Below are 20426 nucleotides of genomic sequence, written 5' to 3' on the forward strand. Positions count from 1 at the left end.
CAAAGGGAGAGTGAAAGGAGTTTACTAGATGGAAACAACAGAAGGAACAGCACTCTTGGGAGAGGGAACAGTAGAAGCAGAGACGGGGGTACAGAAAGAAGGGAGGTGAGGCCCCTGTGGGGTGTGGAGTGTCAGGTTGGGCAAGAAGGACAGGGCTTTGATTGTGATTCCATTAGTCAGAAGCTACCCACATGCCCAATCAACTTCTGGTAGCACACAGTCAGGTCAGTGTTTGCTGAGCTGAAATTTAAAAAAGTGAATCCTTCAGAAAGTTAAATTTCCTATTCGGCCATTCATTCAACAATAGTATCAAGTCCTGGAGAGTGCTTGCGGCTAATCATCAGGGACATTCTTGGCTTGTGGAACTGCTCAAGCAAAGGTTGGAGTTGGGCAGGGAGGACACAGTAAGTAACTAACTGCAACAGGAGAGTCATTTTCACTTTCCTAGTTCACACACCAAGGTGTGGTCTAGGCCTTCAGGGGCTCTGGGTATTCCTGGGGCAATGGGGAGTCACGGAGGGTTAGGGAGAGGGTAACCCCATCCCTGAGAAGCACATTTTTCCTAATGGCTGCCTGCGTTCTATGGCCCTGCTGTCCGGCCACCCAATAGCTCAGACTCTGCCTACACAGCGTCCTCCTCTCCAGCCTCCTTATTGGCTACTCATGCCTCCCTTCACACCACCTACACTTCCTGCGTCGGCTCTGCTTTTTTCCCCATCTTGCCTCCAAGTCCTGCCTCCAAGTCCTCCCTCCGTCCCGCTGCACTTTCTAGCCTCGGCATTGGTTCATCCCATACTAGTACTGCCCTTTGAGGTCTCTCCGCCTTACCCTGGCTCCCTCATTGGCTATCCGCCATCTCTCGTCCTCGATCCCGCCTTCAGCCTCTGCCTCCATTGGCTCGGCTCCCTACACACCCGCCCCTTGGTCTCCTTTTAGCCTTCGTATTGGCTAGCTCCACCTTGGCACCGCCCCTCAAAGCCGCAGTACACGCTCACAAGCCTCCCCATTGGCTCGCTGCAGCCATTGTCGTCATCCCACGCGCGGCTCTCCATTGGCTGTTCTCTCTCTAGCTTCCGTTCCACCGCCTACGCAACCCGCGGGAATCTCCCATTTTTTGGGCCTCTGCGTTCGTTCCCGGCTGTCCTCATCGCCTGTAGCCATTCCATTTTTCCCACCGCCCACATGCCTCTCTCTCTCAAACTTCCGCATTAGCTGTCTGCTTCTGTTTTCTTCATCCTGGATTTCGCACCACCCCCATTCCGGCCTCTCCATTGATTCCTCGATCATCCCGCCCCCCCTACCCCGCCCACTCCCAGGCATCCCCATTGGCTGCGTGCTTCTCCGGCTCTCAATTCGCTACTACGTCATCCGCGCATGGCTGCCCATTGGCCCTCTGCTATACTTGTCTTCATCTCACCGCCTACGCCCCCCTGAGCCGTACCCCTCCGCGCTGGCCTTCCCATTGGCTGCCCGCCCCTTCAGGCCCTGCCCCCACCGGTCCCGCCGCCGGTGCCGTCGGTGCCGCCGCCGCCGCCGCCGCCGATATGGCGCGTACGGCCCCTGTGGAGCCCCCGTTGCGGCATTCCGCGCCCCCCTCGCCGGCCGCGGGTGAGCCCCGCACCTCGGTCGAGGCGGCGGTGGCCCCGCGGAGAGTGCTGTTCGCCGATGAGGCCTTGGGGCTGCCGCTGGCGCAGCTGCGCCGCTACCGGCCGTGGGGCGGGCCCGGGGCGGGCAAGATGGCGGCGGCGGCCGGGCAAGATGGCGGCGGCGGCGGGGCCGACGAGGACGACGATGGCGAGGATGGGGATGAAGGGGAGGAGGAAGAGGAGGCTTGCCCCGAGCCTTTACCGCTGTGCCCCGTCCCCGCTGGCGGGGGGTTTTACCTGGTCCCCACATTTTCGCTGCCGCCCGCGCCGGGCCGTCTGGAGCGCTTGGGGCGCGTCATGGTGGAGCTGGAGGCGCTGCTGCCGCCTCCCGGCGCGGTCCCCGGGGGTGCCGGGGTGTGGGTGCCTGGGGGCCGCCCACCGGTGCTGCGCGGGTTGGTACGCGTGCTGAACCGCTCCTTCGAGAAGGCGGTGCACGTGCGGGCCTCACACGACGGCTGGGCTTCCTTCTGCGACCACCCAGCGCGCTACGTTCCGCGCAGCCCGCCGTGGGCAGGAGCGGGAGGAACAGGAGCAGGAGATCCCATCCTGGATCCGGGGCTCGGCCTGGGCCCCGGCCAGGCGTCCGCCTCCTCACCCGACGACGGCGGCCGCACCGACCGCTTTGCCTTCCAGCTGCCCTTTGCTGAGGGCGCGGGCGATGGGGCGCGCCTCGACTTCGTGGTGCGCTATGAGACCCCCGAGGGCACTTTCTGGGCCAACAACCACGGCCGCAACTACACAGTCCTGCTCCGGATCGCACCCGCTCCCACACCCACTGATGCCGAAGGGCTGCCCCAGCAGCAGCAGCTGCCGCAGCTGGAGCCACAGCCCGAGTGCCAGGGTCCCGTGGAGGCTGAGGCCAGGCAGCTGAAGAGCTGCATGAAGCCGGTGAGGCGCAGGTAATGTCAGCCAGCGCCACCTCCGCCAACGCAGGGCTGTGTCTGGGATGGAGGACAAGCATTCCGGCCCAGGAACCCCTCAGGCCTGCTCTCCAGGACAGGGAGGAGGGTGCATTGAGTCAGTCAGTCAAAGAGTGATGGAGGTCAATCATGTGCTAGGCACTGTTTTAACTGGAGTTTTATTCATTCATTTATTGAGTTCCACTGTAAAGCCCTGAACAAGACAGACATCTACCCTACCCTCAAAGATTCATACAGGCTCCTATGGGAGACAGTTTGAAAAAACAAGCGAGCAAGCAGATAGGATAAATAGGGACAAAGTTAGCTGCTGAAGGGAGTAAGGGGATAGATTGGGAGGGAATGACTGTGTCAGACATGCTGTTAAAGGGAGGGCCTTTGAGGAGGTGAGTCCCGAATGATGATGAAGAGTTATGCAGATATGGTGGGGAGGTGGGGGAGAGTTTGTAGGAAAAGGAACAGGGAGGACTTTTCTGAGGAGGTTTCATTTAAACTAAGTCCTGAATGATGAAGAACAGTTATGTGCATATATGGAACAAGGGTGTTCTAGGTAGAGGAAACAGCAAGTGCAAAGGTCCTGGGGTGGAAATGAGCTTGGTGTGAATGATCAGCAGTGTGCTGGAGTGGAGAGAACTGCAATGACATAGTGTGGACCAAGGGCTTTGCCAGTTGGGGTAGAGCAGATTCTCTTTCTGACAGAGCAGGAAACCAGGATTCCAGAGGTGGAGAAACTGGTTGAGGCAGTGATGGCACCTGGCTCTTCCAGTTCACCCATGCCTGACCTTGAAGCCTGTGCACTCTACTGTTATGCTGTAATCTACTTTGAGTCCTATGGAGGCGAGGGGCTGAGCCCATGCTCTCACAAGAAAGCAGTGGCTCTGGCAGAGAGACAGAACCAGATGGGTACTGGACTTGAAGTTTTTGTCCCTTGTTTTTTTGCCACACCACCTGTGATCATTCAGGGACAAGGAGAAATAATCAGTTATACCCCAGGGGGCCCCGGTAGAAGATTTCCCTAGGTTTCCTCTATCAAGCTATGATTTAAGGGCAGCAGCTAGGCCTGATTCTTTTTGCGGTCACCTAAGTCTGGCCCAGGATCACTAGATTCTCCCTAAAATGTATACATTTCCCAGTTCCTGGGAGGACTGGAAATGGAAATGGGAAAATGCTTTTTGGACCTTGTATGTATATGCTTGGTCAGAAGCCCCTGGCTGCAGTGAGACATTTGTGGGTTCTGCTGGTTCTGGTAAGGCCTTAGGCTGTGAGTGGTTCAGAAAGGTCTAGCTCCGGGCTGGTGGGCAGATGTGCCTGGGTAACTGAGCAGGCAGGCAGGTACCCACTCGCCCACCTGTGAGCCCCACCATAATCTGAGACTTCATTTAAAGGGGGCAGGCAGCATGGTTTTTCTTACAGCATTAAGAGTGTGGATTCTGGCATAGATTACCTGGGTTCAAATCCTGGCGCTGCCACTTACTGGCCTTGTGACCTTGGCCAACGTATTTAACTACACCATGCCTCAGGACCCTCACTTGTAAAACAGAATTATAGCACCTACTTTACGGGATAAGAGTAAAGGTGCTCAGAACCGAGTCTGGCTCAAAGTAGTATACAGGTGTTAGCTAGTGTCAGTATTTAGGGAGCCACACCTACAGTTTCCTGGATTCCTCTCCTAAATTCGGCTCCGCCCATCAGCTGTGTGGCCTTGCCTCCATTTCCTCCTCTGCTAAGGGGAATGACAGTCACTTTGCATGGTTGGATTGAATGCAACAAACATGGGCAAGGTAACTGAAGCATGGTGGTAACTGCAAAAGATAACTGGCCAGAATTTACTGATTTCTGTGCTATGAACATCAGATCCATTCTCTCCGTGAGGCCTGCTGTGCGTGCTATGTTGTGTAGGTGCTATGATTATCCCCATTTAGTAGAGAGAACACAGGTAGCTCAGAGAGGTGAGCCAGCTTGCTCAAAGCCTCTCAGCTAGTGAGTGACAGGGCCAGGGAAGAAATGCTTGGGACGTTTATTTTTTTCCATCTTTTTTTTTTTTTTTTTAAACTGATCCTCTAGAAAGCCTGGCATGATTCAGGGCAAATTCTGGATTTCACTCTTGGTCTTCCTAGCATGTCATGCTTTCCTTTTACTTTTTTTTTTTTTTTGCTTTATCGAGGTATACCTACATAAACTGTACTGTTATTCCGTGTATAGCCCAGTGGATTTGTACATATGTATGCACTTGTGTAACCACCACCCAGATGAAGATACTGAGCAGGCCCAGTGCCCCAGAGCCACCTTCATTTCTATCACTTTCCCAAGCTGTCATCCCCGCCAGCTGTCATGGGAACCCTGTCTGTAAGATGCAACAGTTTGGGTAAAGGAGTTTGGTCATTTTAAAGAGTGTGAAAGGCAGAGAACAGAGAAATCAAAACCTTGCAGGGCCAAGGTGGGTGGAGAGGGTGTTTTTCTTTTAACATACATGGGCGGTTTTAAGGAGAAATTGAAGCAGCCTGTTCAGACAATTGTTTTGGTATCTGGCCCCAGGTCTGTGGTTCCTAACATGACTTGTGATATTATTTTAAGTGGGCAGATGGCTTTTTGATAGCTTCTTTATCTTTCGATCTCAGCTCTTGCAAAGGGGAGGTTGGTGCTCATTGCAAGATCAGCGATAAGGGTTTCTTTGTAGGTCGGTGGCTTTCTTGGTGAGTACATTTCAACATATTATTGTTTTAGAACCTGTGTGCTGCCAGTGACTTGCAGCGCTGTTGAAGACTAGCCACCCTTTGCGACCTAGCCCTCTTGGGAAATGGTGGAGGGTCTCAGGGTATATCCCTTACCTGTGGAAGCCCTATCATAGAGGGCTTCCTGTTTAGGAAATGTTGGCTGCAGGCCCTCTGTGCACTGAGCACAGCCACATCAGGTGAGGGCATGGGAGAAGTCCGTGGTAGCCATCAGGATAGAGTTCAGAAACCCAAATGGCTGCTTTCCCTGGGTTGCTGGACCAGGCATTTGGTAACTCTAAAGCTTAGAGATGATTCATCAACAAGCATTTATTGACTGCTTACTGTGTGCTGGGCACAGTGCTAGGTTCCAGCAGGGAAAGAGATGCAGAGTGATCCTAAGATGTCACAGGGCTTGTGGGGTGGAGTACAGAGCATTTGTTGTATGAGACCTGGCTGAGGCCCTGCTCTTCGCCAGGCACTTCACTGAGTACTGTATTTTCATGCAAGGTCTGGTTTAATCCCAACAGCATTCCCTGTGAAGTAGAGGGTTTTAAATTTCTCTTTCCTGGATGAGCAAACTGAGGCTCCCAGAGTCCAAAGTCCTAGGGCTGGTGTGGGGAAAAGCCCTCCTGATCTTCCTTGGCACTTGACAGTACCCTTCGGAAGTGTCCTATTCCTCTTAAAAGTAAAGACCAAGAAAGCCTCACCATGGTCTTCAAGCACCCTCCCATCCCATTCCCCAATCTGGCCTGCACTGGCTTCTAGTCTTACACCAGTGGTCCTTCTGAGCTCCTGTCACCATGGTCTTTCTGTTACTCCAAAGGGCCTTGCTCCTTTCTGCTGCAGGGCCTTTGCCCCTGCTGTTTCCTTCACCAGGAACATTTATCCCGTACCCCTTGCAGTCTCCTCCAGTGTTGATCCCACAGTTCTAAGAGGACTTCCCCAGGAGAGCCTGTCCACCCCAATGTCCTCGGGCCCCCAGCTTTTTGCATGGCACTCATCAGCCCAGCAGGTGCTAAGCTTGGTTAGAGAATGTCACGTGGCAGAGCAGATGAACATCGCCACCAGTCGAGGGGTCATCGGCCACCCTGCCTAGCAGTTCTACTGTATTTTTCTGATCCACTCGTTTCTCCTCTGAAGTGACTCTTTCAAATGTTCTTTACCTTCAGACTTTCTCTCCTGCTTCAAAAAACAAAACAGAAACCATAAGAATGGAACTCCCTATAACTTGCGGCCCCCAAGTCTGCACCCTGATTTCCCTCCCCTCTGTTACAGATGAGGAGGAGTCCCTTCTTGCTCAGGCCACTTCTCCCTCCTGTGCTCTGGGTCCCAGTTTCTGCTGTTTGCTCTAGAATCTGACATCATCAGTCACCTTTTCTCTCCTGGCAGGTTTTCTGCTGCCCTCCTTGCTTGATCCTCTATTCACTTTTACCTGTGCCAGCATCCCTTCTGTCTCCGCTGACCCCACCTTCTCTCCCTCCTGCTTCTGGCCAGCATCTCATCACCCTCCCCTTCACTGCCGACCCCTGCAAAGAGTTGCCTGCACTTGCCTTCTGCACTTGCTCACCCCACGTAAGTGTTAGCCCCTGGCATCTGCCAGATTCTGCAGGTGATTTTTTAGTTTTCCTCTTGAAGTGGTTGACCACTCCTACTTAAAACACTTTGTCTTCCCTTGCCTTGAGACCACACTCTGCTGGTTTTCCTCTTAACTCTCTGGCCCTTCTCTTTCTCCTGGTTCTTCCCTTAGCTTCATGTGTCCAAACTCGGCGTCTCCACTGACTGATGGCCCAAATAATTCCTCAAACTCACCTTGTCGGGGACTGCATTCATCACCTCTCCCACAGTGTTCCCAAGCAGCCTCTCACTCCCCTACCTCCCCACTTGCTCGTTTTGCTTTTCAGCATCCTTAAGCCCTGCCTGACCCTGCAGATTGGGCCAGGGACCCTTATTCTAGGGCATTCTTTTCTTTTCTAAAGGCACTGATCGCAGTTTATAGTTATACCTTTATTAGGGGGTTGCTGGATGACTCTCGCTGCCCTGCTAGACTGTAAGCTCCGTGAGGGGTAGGGACGTGGTCTGCTTTCATTCACCACTGTATTCCTGCAGGCCTGCCACAGTGCCTGGCACTTAGCAGGTGCTCAATAAATGTTTGTTGAAATAATGAGTTTGAGTATTTTTTTAATGTCTTCCTCCATACTGAATTGTAAGCTTCCTAGTTGGGTTTGCTCACCATGATGTCTGCAGGGTCCGTCACTGGGGCTGATGCACAGGAAGGCCCATTGTCTTTCAGTGCACCTATAACTGAAAGGATGGGGATCCAACCTGCTATCCGAGTTGGCAGCCTCAGGGGAAACCAGAATAACCAGAGTTGAACGGGACAAGTCAGGGGGCATCTTAGTTGTCTGTAGAGTGAGGAATTAATGTGAACGTGATCCTCTTTTATGCCACAGAAAATTTGGTAGGGCATTATGGTTGAGGACATAGGCCTGAGGCCACGTGCTAAGAAAGTGGCAGAGCTGGGATCTGAGCCTGTGTGGTCCTGCTCTAGTGCTCCAGCTCTTAGCTACTGTACCAGGCTGGGTGATGCATTTTACCAGCAGGGCAACACTGGGAAAGTTGCTTTCCTTTCAGAGCTTCAGTTTCCCTCAGTGGAAATTTGGAGGGGGTTACTGTTAAGTGCTTTATAGGTACTTTTCAAATATTTCTTTGATCTGCTGAACAACTCACTGATGTAGGTATTATCATCCCCTCCTTAGAGATGAGGTAACTGAGGCACAGAGAGGTTAAGTAACTTGCCCCAGGTCACACAGCTGATAGGTGGCAGAGCTGGAATTGTTCAAAATTGCATATCCTAACCCTTTATTGAGTTGTGAAGTCAATTTACTGGGTTTCAACAAGCATTAAAAAGTAAAAGGAAATAGCATAAGAAATGCCAGTGTATCACCACATGCAGTAAAGGTAAGTATTGTTTCACTCAAAGAACAACCGTTTTTCAGTTATTTATATGTCTATTTACACATGTGGGTGTGCTGGGTTATGATGTAGAATGGATTTCTTACTATGGGTCGTGGCCAAAGATGAAGTCATGGCTGTTGAAGAAGCTCATGGCACGAGAAACTGCTCTTCTCCCTCTACCCCACTGGATCACCCGCAAGTCCCAGAGTTGAGGCTGACACACTTGTTGGGGAAGGCAAAGCAGTGCCCCACATAACTTGGTGGCTTTCACAGCCACCTTCAAACCCTGTTCTTTTCAGAAAGCAGATGGCTCAGGGTAACTGCAATTCTGAGTATCGTGGGGCAGGTTTCTGAAGCCACTCATCCCCCCGGAAAGTCAGCATTATCTTCAGGTTGACTACATGGGAGCCGGGGTCTGCTGAGTTTCCCTTTGGGTTTCAGTGCCTGACCCACTTTGGGCTGGCAAAATTCTTTGAAAACATGAATGCTGGGGGTGCTCCAGAGGACTCGGGTGGTGGTGGCAATGGCAGTCTGTGACTGCTCTGAAAGTCTGCTTTGCTTTTCTCCACAGGGCTTGTCAGCCCTCACCCGCTCGCTCACTCTGTGACTGGCGATTCACCTTTCTGTTCTTTCTCGGCTGGCTTAGGCTGGGGCCAACACCACCTCTTTCCAAATCCTCACCCTCTGGTCTCCTTGGGGACTATCAGCTTGGCAGCCATTGTGTTTCCTGATGGCTGGAGGAATTTGCACGCCCAGGAGACTGGCGTGCAGGCCTGAGATGTCCCCTTTTAGGCGACACCAGCTTGACTAGTGCTCACTAGCACCCAAATGATGCATGTCCAAGATTTTCCAGATCTGTGTGCCCTGGCCCCTACGGCTCAGTGCCCTTGAGGGGATGCCACGTGGTACTTGTGGGGCTGGTGCCAAAAGAACAGGTTTCCTTCTTGAAAACGAGCAGGCATACTGCAGGTACAGTTTTGTTCTTAATCTCCCTCCCCATTTTTCTAAGAACCCCTCTTCTCTGTTACTGCTCAGTGAGTCAGTATACATTTGTACTTGATTTCTCTTACTGTCCTCATGTTGATTGAAGTCATAGCTGCCCTTGAGTTTTTACTGTGAAAGACGGTTCAAAGATACTTGTTTCTTTTTAAGCCCACAATTTCAAACTCTCTTCAAAGTGGAGCCCTCCTGGGATGTTTGTTACTAGCGTGGTTGTGTAGTCAGTGAGTGTAGAGACGCAGTTCCTTGAGTTTTAGTTTTTGCATTTGTAAAAAGGAAGGGTGTTGTTTTGAAGGATAGATGTGAAGGTTTTCAAATGCCTTGGTGTGTCAATGAGAGGGGCCCATGGTGGAGGAGGTGAACAATACATGCTTGTGCTTTCTGCTTTCATATTTGACTTTGGAGAACGACTTGTTTGCTTCTGCCGATGTTGTGGATCTTGGGATTGGCTCAATGGCGTGACCTGCTTTTTGGATGTTCTCGCCCTCCTCAGCCATGGAAAGGGTGCTCTGGGGGCTGAAGGATTGATTGTGTATTTGTTTTTCTTTCTCCTTCCTCCAACTGAATTGTGGAATCCTTTTCCTGCTGGCTGGCTGCTTCCTGAGTGTTCTCCTTTTTCTCTCTCACATCTATGACTCTGTAGTGGCTTTTAGAAGCCTGTTTGTAATATATGTCTGGACTAGGCCAGATGGAGGAGAAGGCTTGCCTGCTACTGCACACAGTTGGGAGGGCTGGTTTTCTGTCTGTCTGTGGGCCTTCTTGAAGAGGCTTGGTTTAGAAGATCCTAGGAGGAGGATGTTTTCTGTCATGAAGGACTGTGGTAGCAAAAAGAAGTAAGTCAGTGCAGCCTGGCAGAAATCGTGTTGAGACAAAAGTCCAAAGACCTGGATTTTAGGACCGCGGAGGGGATTGGTGTGGGACCAAGCTGGTTTGCTCTGAATCTCTCTTTCTCATCTGTGATGTGTGGGAGGTGGCAGCTGGGCTCCCAGAGTCACCCACCCTAGGCCCTGTAGTATTCTGATTCAAGTACCTCTGGTGGGATTTGTGAGTCCTAGACAGTAGAGAAAGACAGACAGTCCCTTCTAGACTCTAGATCCATATATATGGTTCAAGCGTTTTCCCCGAGGGTGTTTATAGAAAGCAGTTCTTGCAGCCATTCTGTGTCTAGTGGCCTCCTAGCCACACATGTCCTAGGCCCATGGAGGTAGGTAAATGGGGAATGAATATGTGGGCAAAGGCAGGTCCAAAGAAAAGCCTGCATGAAGGAGGAGGGAGGGATCTTGTCTAGTATTGATGCCTCCCTCTATCTACTTCTAGAAAGGATGGAGATGGGTTGGGTAAGACCCCAGTCTCCGTCATCCAAGAAGCAGCAGCTGACTGGGTGAGAGCCAAAAGGCCTGGGTTGTGATGTGAAGTGTATGACCTTGAGCCATTTACTCAGCCTCTGTTTTATTCTCTGTAAAATGGAGACAATAGTACTGCCTGCTTCAGAGGATTACAAGTACCTGTCTCATAGGGTGATTGTGATGATTGAATTAATACATGTTGCCCAGGCACCGTGGCTCATGCCTGTAGTCCTAGGACTTTGGGAGGCTGAGATGGGAGGATCGCTTGAGTCCAGGAGTTCACGACCAGCCTGGTCAACATAGCAAGACCCCATCTCTAAAAACAAAAAACAAAAAACAAACAAACAAAAAAAACAAAAACCAAAAAACCCCAAAAACTTGTTTAAAAAAATGTGAAGCACTTAGAACAGTGTGTAATGCCATAGTAGGTACCATGTATGGGTCAGATGGTGATACTCTGTTTCTGTGAAGGTAATTGGTTATGGGTTTTCAAAAAGTTTAAACCAGGCCGGGCACGGTGGCTCATGCCTGTAATCCCAGCACATTGGGAGGCCGAGGAGGGTAGATCACCTGAGGTCAGGAGTTCGAGACCAGCCTGGCCAACATGGCAAAACCCCGTCTCTATTAAAAATACAAAAATTAGCTGGCTGTGATGGTGGGTACCTGTAATCCCTGCTACCCGAGAGGCAGAGGCAGGAGAATCACCTGAACCTGGGAGGCGGAGGTTGCAGTGAGCCAAGATCATGCCATTGCACTCCAGCCTGGCGACAGAACGAGACTCCATCTCAAAAAAATTTTTTTTCAACCATTGCCAGAAGTATCAAGAATGTCACATTGCCTCTTAGGAAGAAAAAGGTGTGGGCATTCGCCCCAGCTCCTCTCAGGTTTTAGTCAGTGCTTCCCTCATTTGCCTTAATCTGTAGACACTTGATACTCATTTTCAGAATAAGAACAGTGACTTCTCCATGATGAGATCCCACCCCTGGGAGGACCCACCTGAAATGCACTTGGCTTATGCCACTCAGGGATCTGACTGGCCTGGTGAAGGAGGAGCAAGACCCATAAATATCTACAGTTGATTCAATCCCAGCTGTGTGTCAGGCCCTGATTTCTGGCTGTCCATCCTCATTCCTCTTGACTGCCCTGTGCTTAGTGCACATCCTGACTCCCCGCAGCTCTGTTTTATGAGTGAGGAGGTGAAGCGACCTGCCAGGCTGATATGGGGACGAGAGGGCTAGCATAGGGACCCAGGCCTCTGTGACCTCCCTCCCAGTCTCCATTTGCGTTCCTTCCTCTGCCTCACAGTCTTGTCTGCCTGCCCTTTCTTAGAAAAGGTGGTGTTTTTTTTTTTTTTTTTTTTTTTTGTGAGATAATCTCTCACTCTGTCGCCCAGGCTGGAATGCAGTGGTGCGATCTTGGCTCACTGCAATCTCTGCCTCTTGGGTTCAAGCGATTCTCCTGCCTTAGCCTCCCAGGTAGTTGGGATTACAGGCACCCACCACCACGCCCAGCTAATTTTTATATTTTTAGTAGAGACAGAGTTTCACCATGTTGGCCAGGCTAGTCTTGAATTCCTGACCTCAGGTGATCCACCTGCCTCGGCCTCCCAAAGTGTTGGGATTACAGATGTGAGCCACCACGTCTGGCCTCTTTTTTTTTTTTTGAGACTGAGTTTCACTCTTGTCCCCTAGGCTGGAGTGCAATGGCGCGATCTTGGCTCACTGCAACCTCTGCCTGCCGGGTTCAAATGATTCTCCTGCCTCGGCCTCCCAAGTAGTTGGGACTATGGGCGTGCACCGCCATGCCCGGCTAATTTTTTGTATTTTTAGTAGAGACAGGGTTTCATCATGTTGCCCAGCTGGTCTTGAACTCCTAACCTCAAATGGTCTCCCTGCCTCGGCCTCCCAAAGTGCTGGAATTATGGGTGTAAGCCACCACGCCCAGCTGAAAAGATGGGTTCTTCTATCTTTTCTCTTTCCACAGCCAGGAATATATCCACAGCCAGGAATATATCCTAAAGAAATGATACAAGTGTCGATAAAACTATGCCCAATGCTGTTTGCTGGTTTGCTTTGCAACCTCTAAATGAAAGAACTTAGCTGCTCAGTAGGAAGGGAATGGTATGATATGAGTATTAAGCAGCCATTTGAAATGTTTGCAAAAGTACATAATGATGTTTCTTACTGTTAAATGGACAAAGCTAGCTGTGAAATTATGTCTGTAGAATCTAAATGATTTCATAGAATATCTGGAAGGAAATTTTCCAGAATGGTAACAGTAGTTGTCTCTGGCTGATGTGTGATTGTTTTTCTTGCTTCTTTAGACTTTCCTGTATTTTGTGAATTTTCTATAATGAGGCTGTAGGACTTTTAGGATGAGGGGATAAACAAAGGCAGCAGAAGAGAAAACAGCAGCTGTCAGGTGAAGGTGGGCTAGCACAGAGGCTCAGAAGGTGCCAGTGGGTGGCAGAAGTGACCTCTCAGGGTATTAGATCCATGTACTCTCTCCTCTGCCCTGCAGGCCTGCCGAGGAGGAACTGAAGACGAAGAACATGGATGATAACACCTCTGCCGTGGGTAAGCAATTGGCAAGCTTCAGAAGTTTTAGCTTGTATTTTCCATGTCTTTCTTCCTACTGTTTTTCTTTCTATAAAAATGAAAAAGGCTGGGCTCAGTGGCTCATGCCTGTAATCCCAGCACTTTGGGAGGCTGAGGCAGGAGGATTGCTTGAGGCCAGGAGTTCGAGATGAGCCTGGGCAACATAGTGAGACCTCATCTCTTAAAAAAAAAAAAAAAAAAGACGGGCATGCTGGCATGCACCCGTAGTCCCTGCTACTCGGGAGGCTGAGGTGGGAGGATCATTTGAGCCCGGGAGGTTGATGCTGCAGTGAGTCATGATTGTCCACTGCACCCCAGCCTTGGTGACACATCGAGACCCTATCTCAAAAAAATAAAATAAAATGAAGGGGCACCCTCTGCTTTAGATTGTCACAGAAAGCTTCAGAGGCAAAACTGCTGGTTGGCTAGGATGGCAGATTTTCTTAACAAAACCATACCTACTTGTATGCCTGTCTTGCCCAATGCTGCCTTTCTCTTCCCTCTAGCAGAGCATCCTGATGTCCAGGAGTCAGTGGGTCCACTGGTAGCCCCCACCCCTCTCCGTCCGTGGCCCCAGATGACACTTCAGGTAAGTGGGTCCTTGCGGCCTTGGAGTAGACAGCCCAATAGGAGGCTCACAGTGTGACTATTGCTGGGCTGGGTGGTGGGGCCCACTAGCTCTGCGTCCTCCCTGGGTTGGAGGGAGGGCAGAAAACTCAGAACCTGATGGGGGAGGGGGAGAATGCAGTTACTCACCTGGGTGTGTAGAAATGTCATTTGTTAATGTAGCAAAAATTTATGGAGTGCTTGTTCTGTGCCAAGCACTGTTATAAACATGCAAAAATGCTCTTTGAGGGGGCTTATGTGTTAGTAGGGTGAGACATGAGAAAATAATGTAATATATGGTACTTTAGGTGATGATGAGTGATAAGGAAAAATAGGGATAGGGAGTGGGTGAGAGACTCTGTGTGTGTGTGTTGTGGGCGGGGGGTGGTTGCAACTTTAGATTGGGTAGCCTGGGAAGGCTTTAGTGATTAGTGAGATCTGAGCGAAGATCTGAGGAAGGTGAGAGAGTGAGCCACGTGGATAACTAAGGGAAGAACATCCCAGGCGAGTGTGAAGTTCCTGAGGTGAGGCCATGACTAACGTGTGTGAGGGACAGTGTAGAAGCCAGCGCAGCAGGGGCAGAACGAGGGAGGGGAGAGTGGTGCAGGGTGAGGGCAGAGAGGTGGCTGAGGACAGATTGGGTGGCACCTCACAGGCCATGGTGAAGACTTTGGCTTTTACTCTGAGTAAGGGGGAGCCGCAAGAGCATTGTGGACAGAGGAGGGACGTGATCTGATTCAGGATTTAACAGGCTCCCTCTGGCTGCTGCTTGGAAAATAGACTGTCAGAGCAAGGGTGGAAACAGGCGACCCATGAAGGGGAGGCCGCTGCAGTGGTCCAGGCGAGCGTGATGGTAGGTAGGGGAGGTAGAGACATTTTGGAGGGGGTGTGTGTGTGTGTGTGTGTGTGTGTGTGTGTGTGAACTTTTTAATTACAAAAAGTTTCAAACATATAAAAGTAAAATAGTATAACGAGTCTACATACACCATCCCCCAGCTTCAGTAAATATCAACACATGCCCATTCTTATTTTATCTGTACCCCATCTCCTCCCTCCCATTCCCTCTGGAATTATTTTGGAAGACATCCAGACATCATCCCATCCATAAATACTTCTGTTTGTATCTCAGAAAATTAAGAACTCTTTTTTTTTTTTTTTGAGACAGAGTCTCACTCTGTCACCTAGGCTGGAGTGCAGTGGTATGATCTCGGCTTACTGCAACCTCTGCCTCCTGGGTTCAAGCAAGCACATCCAGCTAATTTTTGTATTTTTAGTAGAGACAGGATCTGTTGTCTTGGCCTCCCAAAGTGCTGGGATTACAGGTGCGAGCCATCACATCTGGCCAGAAAATTAAGAATTCTTAACCCCATAATACTATCATCACACCTTAGAAAATAAACGGTAATTCCTTAGTATCATCAAGTATTTGGTCAGTGTTCAAGTTTCCTTCTCTCATAAGTGTTTAGGATCCAAACAAGGTTGACATGTTGCATTTGATTGATGTGTCTCTTTAGATTTTTAAAATCTCCCCCACTTTGTTTCTTTGCAATTTGTTGGTTGAAGAAACTTTGCTTGTCCTGTAGAATTTTCCAGTCTGGGTCTGGCTGATTACATCCAGGTGGAAATACATTTCTTACTCCATTTTTATTAATTTATTAATTCTATTAATGTAGTCTTATTAAATTTATTTAATTTAATTTATCAAATTGTATTAAATGAATGTATTTAATCTTTTATTATTAAATTAACTAGAATTAACTCTATTTAATTCTATTATTCCCACTTCCTTTGTTAGCTAGAATTCTTCTCTAAAGGAAAACTGTCCCACACCAGCTATTTGGCTACTTTGAGATATAGTTTGTGCAGAAAAAGCAGTGTAAATATTTATTTTTTTCCATTTTATTTACCAGTTTTCAGAGAAATACTACTACAAAGTTGACCAATAAAAGGATTTTTGGTTTTGTGTCATTATGAACTCATGAATTCTAAACATATTTGATGAGTTTTAATCCATTGCACTTATTTGTTTGCTTTTTTTGATGCTTAAATTGAACTATCCCTGGCTAGTAGGAGCTTATTGAGATGGGCTCCTCTGTCCTTTTGACATGCCCTTATCATTCTGTGAGCCTTTCTCACATCTTCCATGACAATATGTGCTAGGCTCATCCTGTACTCTCCCTGCCCCAAGCCTGGAAACAGCCATTTCTTTCTTGCTTTTCTTCTCTTTATTTTCTTTTTCTTTTTCTTTCTTTTCTTTCCTTTCCTTTCGTTTCTTTCTTTCCTTTCCTTTCTCTCTCTCTCTTTTTCTTTCTTTTCTTTTACTTTATTTTTCTTACCTTTCTTTCCTCTCTCTTTCTTTCTTTCTTTCTTTCTTTTTTTTTTTGAGTCAGTCTTTCTCTGTTGCCAGGCTGGGGTGCAGTGGTGCAATCTCGGCTCACTGCAACCTCTGCCTTCTGGGTTCAAGCGTTTCTCCTGTCTCAGCCTCTTGAGTAGCTGGGATTACAGGCACATGCCACCACACCCAGCTGATTTTTGTATTTTTGCAGAGACGGGGTTTCACCATGTTGGCCAGGCTGGTCTCGAACTCCTGACCTGCCTGGTGATCCACCTGCCTTGGCCTCCCAAAGTGCTGAGATTACAGGCGTGAGCCACCGAGCCTGGCCAGAAACAGCTATTTCTTTAAAGAGCACTGATTCCTTTCAGTGGAGAGTGGCATTCAAAGGCCAAGATTTGGGGGCTCGGCATGCTTGCTGCTACTAGATTGGTCATTGTTTCTAGGCCGTTTCAAAAGATGGAGCTAGGAAATAATTGTTTTTTTAAGGAGAAGATGATACATCATGGGTTCATGTGGACATCCCGGCTATGTTTTGGGATTTTTTTGCATTTTATTTTTATTTTTTAAAATTTTTTTAATTTTTAATTTTTGAGGGGACATAGTAAGTGTATATATTTATGGAGATGTTTTGATTAGGCATGCATTGTGTAATAATCATATCATGGAAAATGAGGTATGCATCTCCTCAAGCATTTATCCTTTGTGTTACAAACAATCCACTTACACTCTTTTTTTTTTTTTTTTTTTTTTGAGACAGAGTCTCTCTCTGTCGCCCAGGCTGCAGTGCAGTGGCACAGTCTCGGCTCACTGCAATCTCTGCCCTCTGGGTTCAAGTGATTCTTCTGCCTCAGCCTCTTGAGATTACAGGCGCGCAACACCACGCGTAGCTAATTTTTGTATTTTTGGTAGAGACGGGGTTTCACCATGTTGGCCAGGCTGGTCTCGAACTCCTAGCTTCATGTGATCTGCCCGCCTTGGCTTCCTAAAGTGCTTGGATTACAGGTGAGAGCCACTGGGCCTGGCTACTTACACTTTTAGTTATTTTAACTGGCTCTGTTTTGAAGGTAAGCCAGCAGTATTTAGTCATGATCATTCACCAAATATTCACACCCACCGAATTCCTCAGCTTTATAATCTGCAAGAAGCCCCGTTTTACTGCATCCAGTTGTGTTATTTTACCATAAATGACAGTCTTTCGAGTCTAGACAGTGACAGAGGGCGCTTTAAGGCGTTTTTATATAGAAACCCCTGTGGGGCTGGCTGTGGGCTGTCACACTTCTTACTGTCTCTGCTTGTTCCATCCCCTCCTCTGCTTCATTCCCTTGCTTTTTCTCTGCCCCCTCGCCCCGGCCATGGCTCCAGGTTTCTGACGTTCCGATGACTGGCAACCCCGCAGAAGAAGGTGACGTCCCCAGAAGCAGTCCACCTGTGGCTTTTACAGAGGTCCTCCAGGCACCGGCCATCAGGATTCCCCCCTCCTCCCCTCTCTGTGGCCTGGGTGGCTCCCCCAGAGACCAGGCCTCAGGGCCCGATGTGAGCGAGGGGGCCACCGGGCCTTTCCTGGAGCCCAGTCAGCAGCAGGCAGAGGCCACATGGGGAGTATCGAGCGAGAATGGAGGGGGGCTGGAGGCTGTGAGTGGGTCGGAGGAGCTGCTCGGTGAGGACACCATCGACCAGGAGCTGGAGCAGCTCTACCTGTCTCACCTGAGCCGCCTACGGGCTGCTGTGGCTGCAGGTGGGGCAGGGGGTGGTGGGGAGGGCTCCACAGATGGAGGGATATCCCCCAGCCATCCCCTGGGCATACTGACGGACCGCGACCTGATCTTGAAGTGGCCTGGCCCTGAGCGGGCCCTGAACAGCGCCCTGGCTGAGGAGATCACGCTGCACTATGCCCGGCTGGGGCGTGGCGTGGAGCTCATCAAGGACACCGAAGACCCTGATGATGAAGGGGAGGGTGAAGAGGGGCTCTCTGTCACACCCTCCAGCCCAGAAGGGGACAGCCCCAAGGAATCGCCTCCGGAAATCCTCTCTGGGGCCCATTCTGTGGTAGCCACTATGGGAGATGTGTGGCTCCCATGGGCAGAGGGCTCAGGATGTGATGGCCCTGTGGTTCTGGGTACAGAGGGTCAGTTCACTGGGGATCCTGAGAAAGGGGTGGGCAAGGACACCAGCTCTTTGCACATGAATAGGGTGATAGCTGGGGTGACCGAGTCCCTGGGGGAGGCCGGGACAGAAGCCCAGATAGAGGTCACCAGTGAGTGGGCAGGCAGCTTGAATCCCATATCTGGCAAGGAGCCAGCCTCTCCCGTCCTTCTGCAGGGGCAAAATCCCACCCTCCTCAGTCCCTTGGGGGCTGAAGTCTGTCTCTCTAGTGTAGCCAGGCCTCATGTGAACTCCCAGGATGAAAAGGATGCAGGCCCAAGCCTTGAACCCCCAAAGAGGTCTCCCACCCTAGCAGTCCCTGCAGAATGTGTGTGTGCACTGCCTCCTCAGCTCCGGGGGCCCTTGACCCAGACTCTGGGGGTCCTGGCCGGGCTAGTGGTGGTCCCTGTGGCTCTGAACAGTGGTGTGTCCCTCCTGGTGCTTGCGCTGTGCCTCTCTCTGGCTTGGTTCTCGTAGGCTCTGCTTGTGGGATCAGCAGAGGCTTAAGATGGGATACATGGTCTGTGCAGTGAGGGGACCTGGGTCCTTTGCTTCTGAGAATGCTCAACTGAAAGAGAGGCCTTCTCATCCCCAAGCTCTCCAGTCAACACAGGGCTCCCTGTGGTGACACAAGTGGAGATGAGGGAACGGGTAGATGGTGTGAATGAGGGGAACTTTTAGAGTGGAACTGGGCATGTCCTTCCCCTACCCCCCGAGCCTGTATTTATTTTTGTATAATTCTCTGGACGAGGGAGAGTGGTCGTGAGCTGGTCTTGGGGCACAATTACCCAGAGATATATTTATTAACAGCCAACCTGTGCAACCTGCTGGAGCTTTATTTTTAATTTAATTTATATAGAGTACCTATTATTATATGCCACAATAGAGCTCTATGAGAAACAGTGTCTTGCGGTGTAGTGTTCTCCTGTTTGGGCATGAGTGTGCAGGGTGGTCACTTTCTGTGGGAGGATCACAGTGGGGAGTTGGGGGTGGGACATGGTCGCCTGCTGCTGCTTCAACATGTCTGTCCTTGAAGATCTGTGTCTCCTCGCCTCGTGGTCCTAATCCACATGGTGCTTTGTCTTTTCCACATTCTGCCTGTGGGGCCCTACAGGCGTGTATTTGGATGGTGGTGCTGGGAGCCAGGGAGGAAGAGTGGCAGCCACATGAGGGTTTGCTGTCGGTCACATGGTTGCAGTGGTAGCTGTGGTCTCCTGTGCATGTGGGGACATCAGTTGTGAATCAGCCACAAGGTTTTGAGGTTACTGAAAAAACAACCTTTGACACCAGCAGGGAGACCCCTTAGTCCCCGAGATAAGGAAGGCCTCAGAAAGGAAAGAGGAGTTAATGTACTGCAGTACTTTGTAGCACAGTTGCTGTCCACAGACATCACATTTCTACCAAAAACAGGAAGCCCAGAAGCTGTGAAAGAAAGATATATTTATTGCATGCAAATAAAAAACTGCTCAACAAAATAAAACACCACATATTTATTTACTTCCCATTACAGCAAAACCTATTGGAAGAAATATTTATATGAGCTTTCTTCAGTTCTTCTATGATGCCTTTCTGAAATAGCCGCAATCAGATCTTTTTTGCCCAACCATTTCAGCAAAACTGCTGAAGATATTCACATTGTTATAGCCATGGTTAAGTCTCAGACGTCATCTTACTTGGGATATTGGCAGCATTTGACATAGTTGATCATCTTTACCTTGCAACCCTTTCTTCACTTGGTTTCCAAGGCACCACAGTCTCCTCATTTCCCTTCTTCGTCACTGGCCACTGTGCAAAGCTGTCAGTTCTCTTGAAACTGCTCTGTAGGTTCAATGCAAATCTAACCACAATTCCAGTAGAGTTTTGCCTGTGTGTAGATCATGACACATTAATTCTTAAATTTATGTAGAAGTGCCAAGACTAGCCAGGACACTGATACTTATTGTAATGGTATATTCAGATGGCACGATATCTTTGCAAGAGTAGACAAATCGACCAATAAAAGAATAGTGATCTCAGAAACAGTGTAGACACACTCATGTGTAGACGCAGAACTGGTGACCAAGGAAGTGTGTTAGACCAGTGGGGAAATGATTGGATTTTGAATAAATAGAAAATTGGTTATCTGCATTGAAAAATATGAACTTGGATCCCTACTTTACAACACAAATA

The 20426-nt window shown here is 49.6% G+C and overlaps 1 protein-coding gene across 2 annotated transcripts; it reads left to right on the top strand.

Annotated features, from left to right (window-relative positions):
* Window positions 1–1094: 1094 nt before the first annotated feature.
* On the top strand, window positions 1095–19162 carry PPP1R3F (protein phosphatase 1 regulatory subunit 3F). Of its 2 annotated transcripts, none has more exons than XM_002831637.5 (4): window positions 1095–2545; window positions 13098–13153; window positions 13681–13763; window positions 17478–19162. In XM_002831637.5, the coding sequence occupies exons 1-4, from the start codon at window positions 1545–1547 to the stop codon at window positions 18732–18734; spliced, it is 2397 nt and encodes a 798-aa protein (XP_002831683.2). In that variant the 5' UTR covers window positions 1095–1544; the 3' UTR covers window positions 18735–19162. The 2 variants fall into 2 exon arrangements, with proteins under 2 accessions (XP_002831683.2, XP_054400520.1); XM_054544545.2 differs by having other exon boundaries at window positions 13684–13763.
* Window positions 19163–20426: the final 1264 nt, after the last annotated feature.

The sequence above is a fragment of the Pongo abelii genome, chromosome X (genome assembly GCF_028885655.2).
Source record: "Pongo abelii isolate AG06213 chromosome X, NHGRI_mPonAbe1-v2.0_pri, whole genome shotgun sequence".
Lineage (NCBI taxonomy): Eukaryota > Metazoa > Chordata > Mammalia > Primates > Hominidae > Pongo > Pongo abelii.

Excerpts from the sequence above, each read along its gene's own strand:
- PPP1R3F (XM_002831637.5), top strand. The coding sequence starts at position 1,545 with ATGGCGCGTACGGCCCCTGTGGAGCCCCCGTTGCGGCATTCCGCGCCC. Across the intron at positions 13,154-13,680 it reads TGATAACACCTCTGCCGTGG|CAGAGCATCCTGATGTCCAG; the intron begins GTAAGCAATTGG and ends TCTTCCCTCTAG. Across the intron at positions 13,764-17,477 it reads GGCCCCAGATGACACTTCAG|GTTTCTGACGTTCCGATGAC; the intron begins GTAAGTGGGTCC and ends CCATGGCTCCAG.